Source organism: Jaculus jaculus, chromosome 13, assembly GCF_020740685.1.
Source record: "Jaculus jaculus isolate mJacJac1 chromosome 13, mJacJac1.mat.Y.cur, whole genome shotgun sequence".
Classification (NCBI taxonomy): Eukaryota; Metazoa; Chordata; class Mammalia; order Rodentia; family Dipodidae; genus Jaculus; species Jaculus jaculus.
This window is the reverse complement of record NC_059114.1, coordinates 11648502-11662210: the sequence shown is the minus strand read 5'-3', so window position 1 is coordinate 11662210 and position 13709 is coordinate 11648502. Positions and strand designations below refer to the sequence as shown.

The 13709-nt window shown below is 47.5% G+C and overlaps 2 protein-coding genes across 5 annotated transcripts in view; one reads left to right on the top strand and one right to left on the bottom strand.

The window, feature by feature from the left end:
• The window catches only part of Depdc5 (DEP domain containing 5, GATOR1 subcomplex subunit), a 126475-nt gene extending 119879 nt beyond the window's left edge, over positions 1–6596 (bottom strand). The window contains exons 1-4 of the mRNA XM_045132446.1: positions 6573–6596; positions 5561–5680; positions 1847–1934; positions 1061–1107 (exon numbers count right to left, since the gene is read on the bottom strand). Of these exons, the coding sequence (XP_044988381.1) occupies positions 1061–1107; positions 1847–1934; positions 5561–5618 (193 nt within the window). The 5' untranslated portion in view covers positions 5619–5680; positions 6573–6596. The remainder of the gene's footprint in view (positions 1–1060; positions 1108–1846; positions 1935–5560; positions 5681–6572) is intronic.
• A 4695-nt stretch (positions 6597–11291) lies between these two features.
• The window catches only part of Prr14l (proline rich 14 like), a 70992-nt gene continuing 68574 nt past the window's right edge, over positions 11292–13709 (top strand). For 2 of the 4 annotated variants that reach the window (XM_045133080.1, XR_006633237.1), the window contains exon 1: positions 11292–11480. The gene's annotated coding sequence lies outside the window, so the exon portion shown is untranslated. The remainder of the gene's footprint in view (positions 11481–13709) is intronic. The other 2 variants (XM_045133079.1, XM_045133078.1) reach the window with 1 other exon arrangement.

Genomic DNA, 13709 nt, shown 5'->3' with positions numbered 1-13709 from the left:
GTCTGCTTTATCACCCCCTGGATTAACAAACTGGCACCCTACGTGGTATTGTAGAGTGTAAGAAATGCAGGAAAAGAGAGGGTCATTGAGTTTGCAACACGGTCTTGTGCTTTGGAAATGGCCATGGGCAGTGTGAAGCAGGTTTGCTAGATGCCTACATGGAGACCCCATGGAGCTATGAGGATGAACTGTGGATTGCAGTGGAGACCCAGTGGAGATGCTGGGACCACGAGATGGCTGCCAAGGAGAGCTGCCGGCCCCAGTGAAGTTTTCCAGGACTGTGAGTAGGCTAGCTGGCGGGGCGGAAATTTGAATACCAGAGACTTATTCCTGATTAGAATTATCAGACATGCAGATTTGTCATTGACTAGAGTTGTTGGACTTGGAGCTACAGAGTCTGATGTTTGCCCTGTTTAAATCTTGTATTGGTTGAATGTTTCTTTGCTATGTCCAACACCATCTTTTGCAGTGTGAATGCATATTCTGTGCCATTATGTTTTGTTTTTTTTTTTTTTGGTATTATGACTCAGTTAAAAGACTTTGGATTATGGGGATGTTTAAGCATTATTAAGATTGATTAAAAAAAAAACAACTATGGGGGCTCTGAAAGTCATACTGAATTCACTGCATTTTACATCATTGATGATTATCAGTTTGTGGAGGCCAGGGACGGAATGTGGTAGTTTGATTCAGGTGTCCCCCATAAGTTTAGGTGTTCTGAATGCTAGGTTCCAAGCTAAGGGCAATTGGAAATTAAAAGTCTCCTGGAGGTGGTGTATTGTTGGGGCAGGCTTACGGGTGTTATATCCAGTTTCCCCTTGCCAGTCTTTGGCACAATCTCTTGCTGTTGTCCATTTTATGTGGGCCAGGGGTGATGTCCACCCTCTGCTCATGCCATCATTTCCCCCTGCCAGCATGGAGCTTCCCCTCAAGCCTATAGCCAAAATAAACCCTTTTTTCCCCACAAGCTGCTCTTGGTCGGGTGATTTCTGCCAACAGTGTGAACCTAACTGCAACGTGTGGTAAATATAAAAATCTCAAAGACTGAGGCAGTGCTTACCTTTCTGTAAATCTTCCTTAAGAGACTTGACTTGCAAAAGCAGAGGGCTGGAAAAGAAAGCAACAAACATGTGGGAGGCTATGAGCAGTAATTCACCAGCTCTTTCCACACCTCCCATCAAAAGGAAAACAACTAACTTGAACATGTTGTAACAGCCAGAGAACACTCCCTTTGAAACAAACTCTCCACTTGAACTGAAAGGAAATGGATAAATGTAACAGAGTTTTACAGTTGTTACTAGGTTTAAAATAGAAAGAAAGGAGCACTTAAAAAAGGAAAAAAAGCATTGTGGGCTGCAGATATGGCTTAAGTGGCTTAGGCACTTGCCTTCAAAGCCCAAGGACAGAGGTTCAAGTCCCCAGGACACACATAAGCCAGATACACAAGGTGGTGTGTGAATCTGGAGTTTGTTTACAGTGGCTGGAGGCCCTGGAGGGCCCATTCTCTCTCTCTTCCTCTGCCTTGTTCGCTCTCTCAAATAAATAAATAAGAATAAAACTTTTTCTTTTTTCTGGTTTTTCAAGGTAGGGTCTCACTTTGGTCCAGGCTGACCTGGAATTAACTCTGTAGTCTCAGGGTGGCCTTGAACTCCCGGAGATCCTCCTACCTCTGCCTCCCGAGTGCTGGGATTAAAGGCATGCGCCACCACGGCCTGGCAAAACTTTTATTTTTTTTTTTAAAGCATTGTTTTAGTAAATCTTAAGAGGACATGAACATTCTTCCCTGGCTGTTGGGAGCAGCAGACTGACTAGCAGTCTAGTCCCTTAATCCTAGCAAGCTGCTCACCTGTACTCATCGTTGGGGTGAGCAATCTCCACAATGTCTCCAAGTTTGATGTGAGGAAATACTTTGGGGTTCACGACTAGTTCATCATCTAAAAGAAAATGCAATGATGTCAAGTAGAAACAAAGAATGATGTGCGTAGCATGGGTAAAGGTGCCCAGCATACTCTCTCCAAAAAGTGAAAGTAAGTAGGGAATATGTTCGTGTAGGTGACAGGTACACAGGGCATGCCATGACCTTGATATTACTACCCTATCTTAGGGCATGGTCTTCTGTTCCTTCCCCTTTTATAAATATTTATTTATGGGGCTGAAGAGATGGCTTAGTGGTTAAGGCTCTCAGCTGCAAAGCCCAAGGACCCATGTCCGACTCTCCAGATCCCACATAAGCCAGACGCATAAAGGTGAAGCAAGAACAAGGTCATACATGCCCACTGGTGGTGCAAGTTTGATTACAGTAGCTCAGGCTATGTATTTAATTTATTCATTTGCAAGCAGAGACCAATAGAGAAGAAAGAAAGAGGCAGGCAGAGAAAATGGAGCCAGAGCCTCCAGCTACCACAAACAAGTTCCACAATTTCGTGCCATTTTGTTGTGCATCTAGTCTTACAAGGGTCCTGGGTAACTGAACTGGGTCCTTAGGCTTTGCAGGCAAGTACCTTAAATGCTGAGTCAACACTCAAGTACTTGAATCTACCATTAAAAAGGCAAAAGAGCCTGGCGTGGTGGTGCACACCTTTAATACCAGCACTATGGAAGCAGAGGTAGGAGGATTGCTGTGAGTTCAAGGCCACCCTGAGAATACAGAGTGAATTCCAGGTCAGCTTGGGCTAGAGTGAGACCCTACCATGGAGGGGGCGGGGAGACGGTAAAAGAGATGGGTGTGGTGGCATATACCTTTGATCCTAGCACGCAAGAGGCAGAGTTAGGAGAATTGCTGAGAGTTCAAGGCCACCCTGAGACTACATAGTGGATTCCAGGTCAGCCCGGGCTCTAGGCCAGGCTGATCTGGAACACATTCTATAGGCCCAAGCTGGCCTAGAACTCACTGCAATCCTCCTATTTCTGCCTCCCTAGTGCTGGGACTAAAGGCGTGCGCCACCTCACCTGGCTAGGTAGGGTGTCTTGTTCACTGTGGTCTATGCTAGGTAGCTGCCCCAAGAGCTCTCTGCCTTTCACCTCAGCAGAGATGCACTAGGTATACAGAAGGCCACCACTGCATGCAGCTTTACATAATCCTGGGAATCCAAGCTCAGGTCACCCATGTGCAGCAAGTACTTCTAACCCACCGAGTCATTTCTCCAGCACAATTTAGTGTTTTATTTGTTTGTTTGTTTTTCGAGGTAGGGTCTCGCTCTAGCCCAGGATGGCCTGAAATTTACTATGTAGTCTTACGGTGGTCTCGAACTCATGGTGATCCTCCTACCTCTGCCTCCCAAGTGCTGGGACTAAAGGTGTGCGCCACCACACCTGGCTACAATTTAGTTCTTGATGTAGAATGCATCCATCTCACTAGTATGCAAAGTTTCTTTTGTCTTTAATGAGTGGCAAAGCTATATGCACACCAAAAAAAAAAAAGTTTGGTATTTCTTTTCTTTTTCTTTTTTTTAAGTTTGGTATTTCTATATGATTTATAAAAGCCCTGGAATAGAAAATATATAAAATATTACATATATAATGTATGTGTAACATATAATGTTAATGGTAAAATGTACATCTGCTGCCACTGCATCTAAAAATATAGTCACTTGCCAGTCACGCTTGGTACATCTTTTATTTAAAAAATATTTTGGGGCTGGAGAAATGGCTTAGTGGTTAAGGCACTTGCCTGTGAAGCGTAAGTACCCAGGTTCACTTACCCAGTACTCAAGTAAAACCAGATGCAGTAAAGTGACACATGCATTTGGAGTTCATGTGCAATGGCAGGAAACCCTGCTGTACCCATTCTCTCTCTGCCTGTCTCCATTTGCAAATAAATAAAAACACTGAAAAAGGGCACACACATCTGGAGTTCACAGTGCTGAAGGCCCTAGCACACCCATTGTCTCTCTGCCTTTCTCTCAAAACAAACAAAAAAAGATTTAAAAAGAAAAAAACTAAGCAGGCCATGGTGACACATGCCTTTAATTGCCACACTTGGGAGGCAGAGGTAAGAGGATCCCCCAGAGGGCACTCTGAGACCACAAAGTGAATGCTAGGTCAGCCTCGGCCACAATGAGAATTTGTCAATAAATAAATACAATTAAAAAACTTTTTTTTGTTTATTTTTATTTATTTATTTGAGAGCAACAGACAGAGAAAGAGGCAGAGAGACAGAGAATGGGTGCACCAGAGCCTCCAGCCACTGAAAATGAACTCCAGACACGTATGACCTCTTGTGCATCTGGCTAATGTGGGTCCTGGGGAAACAAGCCTCGAACCAGGGTCCCTAGGCTCTACAGGCAAGCACTTAACCGCTAAGCCATCTCTCCAGCCCAATAAATACCTTTTTTTTTTAACAATGTATTTTATTACCAGGCATGGTGGTGCATGCCTTTAATCCCAGTACTCAGGAGGCAGAAGTATGAAGATCGCCATGAGTATAAGGCCACCCTGAGACTACATAGTGAATTCCAGGCCAACCTGGGCTAGAGCGAGACCCTACCTCAAAAAAAAAAAGTCAGAAGGGAAAATTTAGCCAGGTGTGGGTGAGCATCCCTGCAAGCAGGAGGCATATTATGATCTGAGTTTAAGGCCAGCCTGGACTACAGAATGAGTTCCAGATGGGCCTCAGACACATGGCAATCAAAATGCTGTCTCAAAGAAGTGACAGAGCACGCTCAGTACTGAAATATCTCTATCACACCTTCCATGGCTCAGGGTCCATTGAAGAAGAGGTGGCAGAAAGAATGTAAGAGGCAAACGAAGGGAAGGACTCCTTATAACATGCTCCTCCAGACACAAAATGGCCTGGATATCCATGACCTCACAGTGCCTGACACTACCTACACAAGACCATAATAGGAGGAAAAGATCATGATATCAAAATGAAAGAGAGACTTATGGAGAGGAGGAAGGGGTATGAGGGAGAGTGGAGTTGCAAAGGGGAAAGTGGGGGGAGGGAGAGAATTACCATGGGATATTGTCTACGATTATGAAAGTTGTTAATAAAAAAATAAATTAATAAGGGACTGGAGAGAAGGCTTAGTGGTTAAGGCGTTTGCTTGCAAATCCAAAGGACCTTGGTTTGACTCCCCAGGACCCACATAAGCCAGATGCACAAGGTGGTACGTGCATCTGGAATTCATTTGCAGTGGCTGGAGGTCCTGGTGCACCCATTCTCTTTCTCTCTCTCTCTCTCTCAAATAAATAAAGTTTTAAATAAAATAAAATAAATTAATAGAAAATAGGCTGTCTCAAACAATAAAACAAGGTCTGAATGCAAATGCTTTTAGAAAAAGGCCTGTGCCGTGAGTTTGAGGCCACCCTAAGACTACATAGTGAATTCCAATTCCAGGTCAGCCTGAGCTAGACTCTACCTCAAAAAAAAAAAATTAAGAAAGAAAGCAAAAAGCCTGTGCTCTCAGATCCAACACCCTCAATGCTGTGTGATGTTGCTGCAGGTTCACTCATTTGCTTGCCACACCTCCCTTGGCACATGTGTAATTTTTTTCAAGTCACTGAGCACACCAGATTCTCAGCAAATACACACAATCTCCAAAGACCAATCGATACTGACCACTGCCCCCAAATCCCTTCTTGTGGATGACCAGTTTGTAGACCTTTGTAGTTCTCATCTTGCCCTGGGGGTTTTTCTTCAGCTGTTCCAATCTCGGGGCAGAGAAGTCATCTTGCCTCCCTGCCATCAAAACACAAACAAAACAACCAGAATGTCAGAGTTCCTGAAATCGCTCTTTTAATTTTAGGCCTCAAAGATACTGGTTGGTTGGCTCAGCTGAGAGGTGGCGCCCAAGCCTTGGATGAAATCACTGCTTCAATTACAAGAGAGAAAAAAATTAATTAATTAATTAAAGGGGCAGAATTTAGGAATGAAAGGGGAATTTGGGGCCCCTGGGTCTAGTCACACTTCCGAAGAGAATTTTTCTCTGTCGCATCTCGAAAAGGAAGAGTTACAATGGAGAGGTCACTTAATCATCCTGTTTCCACCTGCATCAACGAAGACCCAAACGTCACAGGGATCTTTGCGCTGAGGAAGAAAAGTAAGATCCGAACACCAAGGGACTTGCCCAAGGTCACTGAGACACTAGGATGGACTCGCCACCGTGCACATTCCATCAGACAATGTCGTGGACAAGACCAGCGCAAAAGAGATGACAAGAGGCTTGGGGTTCCCTTCCTGGAACTCCATCTGTACCAACTCTCCGCGGACCGTCCTGCCTCCATTTCAGCGGCTGAGCAGACAGCGAGAGAAAGACTGGCCCAAGGTCACGCGGCGGGTTGCAGGCAGAGTGCAGCCTCGAACCTGGGTCGGAGGCCGCCCCCCCACCCCCCGCCCACAACATCCTCAAGGCTCAGCCCGGAGGCGGCCAGCTCCATTCACCCACAGCCTCTTCCCGCCTCAGGCCGGACCCCACGGGCCAGACCCTGGTCAGGTCCTCCCATCCTGCACACACACGCACACGCACACACACACCTCCTCCGGACAAGCCACCCCAGTGGAGTGCCCACGGGCTCGCGGAGCTTCCGCCCCGGAGAGCAGGCCCGCCCGCGGCGGCCAACCAGGAGCTCACCTGAGAACGCGCGCCGCTCCCGACGCCCCGCCCCTCTGCCCCGCCCCCCGCCGGCCCTCGCCCCGCCCCCGCCGCGCCGCGCCGCTCTAGCCCAGCGTCAGGCTCGTCTCGTTGACCGCGCCACTTCCTCATCCGGGGCTTTCGACGTTGGGGGGACTGGGCGGGGGAGGGGGAGCGCGTCGCGACGGGCTTCTCTCTCCGCCCACCTCCATGCGGTTTTCTGGCTCCGGCCAGAGACGAAATTTGAAAATAAACCACTTAGCCTTTCTACGTCTCCTTGTGTCTAAAGGAGGTTAATGGCTGTCACCCGTACCCAGACACCACGGAGAAAGGGCGCACGCCTTTAATCTCAGCACTTGGGAGGCAGAGGTAGGAAGGACGGTGGCCGCGAGTTCGAGGTCACCCTGAGAAGCCTGGCTAGGGTGAGACCCTACCACGGGAAAAAAAAAAAAAAAAAAAAGTAATTAATAAGACAGGCGTGGTGGCGCACGCCTTTAATCCCAGCATTCGGGACGCAGAGGTAGGAGGATCACCATGAGTTCAAGGCCACCCACTTTGAGACTACAAACATAGTAGCCAGGTGAGATGGCACATACCTTTAAACTCAGCACTCAGGAGCCAGAGATGGGAGGATCGCTGTGAGTTCGAGGCCAACCTGACACTACATTGTGACTCCCTGGTTGGCCTTGGCTACAGTGAGACCCTGCCTCGAAAAATCAAAATTTAGAGCCGGCGTGGTGGCGCTCATCTGTAATCCCTGTACTCGGGAGGCAAAGGTAGGAGGATTGCCGTGAGTTTGAGGCCACCCTGAGACTGTATAGTGAATTCCAGGTCAGTCTACATAGTAAATTGCAGGTCTGCGTGGACTAGAGCAGGATCCTACCTTGAAAAAACAAAAACAAACAAAATGAAAAAAGAAAGGGCTAATGATGTTTATGATTGATATTATCAACTAACAAAAAGCATGGGATCCATCAGAAAGTTGGCACTGTGTTTTTGGAGATCCCATGATACCTATATTAATATAGTTTTTTGGACTCCACTGTGCCTAGTGTACAGCCAAAAGCAGGTTGGGAGTAGGATCTAGGATGAGGCAAGTAAGACACTCCTTTTTTTTTTTCTTTTTTTTTTTTTGGTTTTTCGAGGTAGGGTTCATTCTAGTCCAGGCCAACCTGGACTATGTAGTCTCAGGATGGCCTCAAACTCTCAGTGATCCCACCTCTGCCTCCCAAGTGCTGAGATTAAAGCATGTGCCACTACACCTGGCACATTCTATACCTGGCTGGGTATAGAATGTTTTTCTTTTCTTTTTTTCTTTCTTTCTTTTTTTTTTGGGGGGGGGGTTTCCGGGCAGGTATTCACTCTAGCTCACTATGTAGTTTCAGGGTGGCCTTGAACTCATGGTGATCCTCCTACCTCTGTCTACCAAGTGCTGGGATTAAAGGTGTGTGCCACCATGCCCAGCTTTTTTTTTTTTTTTGTAATACATTATTTTTATTTATTTATTTGAGAGAGGGATAGAAAGAGAGAGGTAAAGGAAGGGAGAGAGACAGACAGACAGAGAATGGACACTCCAGGGCCTCCAGCCACTGTGAACAAACTCCAGATGCATGTGCTACCTTGTGCATCTCGCTTATGTGGGTTCTGGGGAGTTGAACCTGGGTCCTTTGGCTTTGCAGGCAAGTGCCTTAACTGCTAAGCCATCTCTTCAGTCCCAGAATGTTGTGGTTTTCTTAAAATATTTTTTGGTTCATTTTTATTTATTTATTTGAGAGTTACAGAGACAGAGAGAAAGAGGCAGATAGATAGAGAATGGGTGCGCCAGGGCCTCCAGCTACTGCAAACGAACTCCAGACACGTGCGGCCCCTTGTGCATCTGGCTAATGTGGATCCTGGGGAATCAGTCCTTGAACTGAAGTCCTTAGCCCTCACAGGCAAGCGCTTAACTGCTAAGCCATCTCTCCAGCCCCCGAGAATGTTTTTAAGTAGACTTAATTAAGTTAATGAATTTTAGCAGCATCCATCCATTCATCTATTTATCACCTATCTGTTACTCATTTGTTTACTTCAAATAGAATCTCTAGCCTAGGCTGACCTGGAACTCACTCTGTAGCTCTAGGCTTGTCTCGAACTCACAGGGATCCTCCTATCCCTGCCTCCTGAGTGCTGAGATTAAGGGCATGCACCATCGTTCCCAGCCCTATGCTACCCATCTATACACACACATACATAACTAGTGGCCTGTATACAAACTATTCATAAACATGAACTGCATGTAGTCTCACGTAGCCTTTAGAGTTGACATATGAATTTCAGAGGAAAGGGAATTTTCCTCTTAAACCTTCGAACCTCAACACCAGGGTGACAGACTTTAAGAAACAAGAGATTTTTATCTTTTGTTGTTGTTGTTCATTTTTATTTATTTATTTGAGAGCAACAGGCAGAGAAAGGGGCAGAGAGAGAATGGGTGCACCAGGGGCTCCAGCTACTGCAAACGAACTCCAGACGCATGTGCCCCCTTGTGCATCTGGCTAATGTGGGTCTTGGGAGTCAAACCTTGAACCAGGATCCTTAGGCTTCACAGATAAGCATTTAACCACTAAGCCATCTCTCCAGCCCTATTTTTTAAATTTTTTTTTGTTCATTATTTATTTATTTATTTGAGAGCGACAGACACAGAGAGAAAGACAGATAGAGGGAGAGAGAGAGAATGGGCGTGCCAGGGCTTTCCAGCCTCTGCTAACAAAATCCAGACGCGTGCACCCCCTTGTGCATCTGGCTAACGTGGGACCTGGGGAACCGAGCCTCGAACTGGGGTCCTTAGGCTTCACAGGCAAGCACTTAACCGCTAAGCCATCTCTCCAGCCCTATTTTGTTAATGTTTTAAAAAATATTTTTATTTATTTATTTGAGAGAAAGGGAGAATGGGCACGCCAGGGCCTCCAGCCACTGCAAACGAACTCCAGATGCATGCACCCCCTTGTGCATCTGGCTAACGTGGGTTCTGGGGAATGGAGCTGAGGTCCTTTGGCTTTGCAGCCAAGTGCCTTAACCGCTAAGCCATGCTGAAGCCCCTTAATGTTTTATTATTATCATTTCAGAGACACAGAGAGAAGGAAGAGAGAGAATTGGCACACCAGAGCCTCAGCCATTGTAGTCGAACTCCAGGCACTTGTGCCACCTTAGTGGGCATGTGCAACCTTGCACTTGCCTCCTGTTTCTTTATCTGTCTAACTTGGGATCTAGAAAGTCTAACACAGATCTTTAGAATTGGCAGGCAAATGCCTTAACTGCTAAGCCATCTCTCCAGCCCTCTTTTGTTAGTTATTTTTTGGCAAGCAGAGATACAGAACATAAATGAGAGAACGGACATGCCAAGGCCTCCAGCCCACTGCAAACCAACTCCAGATTCACATGCCACTTTGTGCATCTGGCTGAATTTGGGAAATGGGAAATCAAACCCTGGTCATTATGCTTTGCAAACAAGCATGTTAACCACTGAGCCATCTCTCCAGCCAGAGATTTCCTTTTTTTCTTTTTAATTTCTTTTTATTTATATGAGAGAGACAGAGAGAGAGAGAGAGAGGCAGAGAGAGAAAGAGAGAGAAAGAGAGATGGGTGCACCAGGGCCTCCAACCACTGAAAATGAACTCCAGATGCATGTGCCACCTTGTGCATCTGGCTTACGTGGGTACTGGGTACAGTTCGAACCTCGAACTGGGGTCCTTAGGCTTCACAGGCAAGCACTTAGCTGCTAAGCCATCTCTCCACCCCAGAGATTTCTTATTTTTAATTTATATCTGTATTTGATTATGTCCTATAGACATACTTGTTTTTCTTAACTATATAAATACTTAATTCCCTATTTTTTTTCCTTTCAAATGTCTTCCATACATTGCTTTAGGTGCTGTGAAATTAGCACTGAATAAAATAGAGATGAGAAGAGGCAGACAACAAATAATTAAGAAATGAGGGCTGGAGAGATGACTTAGCGGTTAAGGTGCTTGCCTGTGAAGCCTAAGGACCCAGGTTCGATTCTCCAGGTCCCATGAAAGCCAGACAGCCAGATACACAGTGGTGGCACATGCTTCTGCCTGGAGTTCGTTTGCAGTGGCTAGAGGCCCTGGTGTGCCCATTTTCTGTCTGTCCCTCTGTGTGTCTCAAATAAATAAATAAGTAAAATAAAATCTTAAAAAGGAACAAGAAATGAAACCCACTTTCCGCCGTAAGGAATGAATACTTAATTCACTTCACGGATATCACCTTTTTAAATTTACTTTTTTATTGACAATTTCCATAATTGTAGATAATAACCCATGGTAAATCCCTCGCTTCCTCCCCCCCCCCCCCACTTTCCCCTTTGAAACTCCACACTCCATCATGTCCCCTTCCCCTCTCACGGATGTCATTTTTATTGACCAGTGTTCTTAGAAGGTGCAGGGGAGTGGTGTGACCTAAGACATTGATTCCAGTTATTAATAATGGACACTAGATGAGGAGGGTCCCTGGAGTTGGCGCCATGCAAGTCAGACGAGTGCACTGTGTGAACCGCGGCACGTAGCCTTTGCAGGGTCGTTTCCCTTTAAGAGTCAGCGGGGCGGGGGAGGGGACTGTGCGCGCCAGGAGCAGGAGGCGGGGCGGCGCGGCGTGCGCGCGCCGTGCGTGGGGAGGGGGAGGGGGAGGGGGAGGGGGCGGGACGTGGGTGAGGTCGCATGGCTGGCTCTGGCCCCGGATGAGGAAGTGCAGTGGGGAGGGAGGGGAAGACCATAGAGACAGCGAAGCGCTAGCGGCCCGAGCGCCCCCCCCCCTCCACCACCACCCCGGGGGCCTCGGAGTTGGAATCGGCGGGGGCTGCGTATGCCGGGCCCGGCTTGGCAGGACGGTACGGGCCGCGGAGCAGGCCGCAGGGTAAGAGGGCCGGCGGAGGGGCGGAAGCCTTGGGGTGCGGGGGAGGGAGTGGATCGGTGGGCCGTCCCACCAGGGCCTCGGCTGGGGCACCCACCGTCGGACTGAGCCGGTCTCTCCCAGGCTCTGGGCCTGCAGAATGATCCAGAAAAGGGGAGGAGGAGACCAGGACCCAGGACTCCTGGAGCAAACGGCTTCTTGGAGTCATAGCTTCGTGGGGGGGGGGGGAAGACTTCCACCTCCCATCTGCAGGGAGGGGGAGCCCCCCCAAACTTCTCTCCTCCGGGGTGGACGACGCCCCTGCTCGTGTGTTTGTCGGCGTAGGTGGACCCCATTCGCAGGGTGCCAGAGGGAATTCTCAAATTGTTCCTAAGGAGGGATTATTAAGCGGTAACCCTCAAACAAGACCTCACTGCACCCCCCTCCCACTCTCTACACACACACTTTGGTCCGTACCCTCCAGATGAAAAAGAGATTCTCAACTTCCCTTAAAGTGACGGAGGTGATCTTTTCTGCAAGCGACTTGTCTTCCCTCCTTCGTTGTACACCTTGAATTTAAAGCAGCTCTTCTTCCTCTCTTCCCCCCCCCCCCCCATCGTGACCACGGAGGGAGCCTTGCTTTCTCTAGTCTCCCAGTTCACCGAGCTCCTTTCCCTTACACTATTAACAGTATGATGGCTTTAGGGATGGCTCAGCACTTAAAGAGGTACTTCACTGCAGAGCCTGCAGATCTGAATTCAGTTCCCCAGTATCCATGTAAAACCTTATGCACAAAGTAGCGCATGCATCTGGAGTTCCATTGCACTGGCAAGAAGCCCGGGCTTGCCCATTTTCTCTCCCTCCGCCTCCATCCCTCCCCCTCTCTTAAATTTTATTTTTTCAAATTTTTCCTTTTTCTTTCTTTCTTTTTTTTTTTGAGGTAGGGTCTCACTGTAGCTCAGGCTGACCTGGGATTCACGATGTAGTCTCAGGGTGGCTTTGAACTCATGGCGATCTGATCCTCATGCCTTTGCCTCCGAAGTGCTGGGATTAAAGGCGTGCGCCACCACCACGCTGGACTTTATTTTTTTTTAATGAGAGAATGAATTGGTGTACCTGGGTCTCCTGCCACTGCAGTTGAACTCCAGAAGCATGCGCCATCTTGTGCATGCTTATATCACCTTATGTATCTGGCTTTCGTGGGCTCCGGAGAGTCGACGAACCTGGGTCCTTAGGCTTTGCAGATAAGCGCCTTAACCGCTAAGCCATCTCTCCAGCCCAGTATTTTTATTTATGTGCAAGCAGAGAAAGAGAGAATGGGTGCACCAGGACCTCTTGCCACTGCAGATGAACTCCAGATATGAATGCACCACTTTGTGCATCTGTCTTTACATGGGTACTAGGGAATCGAGCCCCCGCCATCATTATTGATAAGCAGTCTTTCTAGCCCTGTATCCACAGATTGTTAACTAGATGTTCTCTCCTACTGGCCCTGCCTGCTGTAGTGACAAAAAGGCTTCCTCTTATCTGCACTCTAGAGGATTCCAACCTCTTTCTTGCTGTCTCAAGAAAACACTGCTCCTTTGAGGAGACTTTCCTCCTATCTGTCTAGAGTGGTACAAATGGTTTCTTCTTTTCTCTTTTTCCCCTATGATTTTTTTTTTTTTTTTCGAGGTAGGGTCTCACTCTAGCTCAGGCTGACCTGGAATTCACTCTGTAGTCTCAGGGTGGCCTCGAACTCTCGGCGATCCTCCTACTTCTGCCTCCCAAGTGCTGGGATTAAAGGCGTGCGCCACCACGCCCAGCTTGTTTTCGTTTTTTTGAGGTAGAGTCTCACTCTAGCCCAGGATGACCTGGAATTCACTATGTATTCTCGGGGTGGCCTCAAACTCAGTGATCTTCCTACCTCTGCCTCCCCAGTGCTGGGATTAAGGCTCCCTATGAATTTTTTTTATTTTGTTTATTTTTATTTAGTTATTTGAGAACGACAGATAGAAAGAGAAAGAGGCAGAGAGAGAGAATGGGGTGCACCAGGGGCTCCAGCCACTGCAAACGTACTCCAGATGCAGGCACCCCCTTTTGCATCTGGCTAACGTGGGTCCTGGGGAATCGAGCCCTGAACCAGTGTCCTAAGACTTCACAGGCAAGTGCTTAACTGCTAAGCCATCTCTCCAGCCCTCCCTATGAATTTTTTTTTTTTTTTATCAAGATGGTCTTTCTCAGAGAAATGGAGAGTATTTTCAATTTTACTCC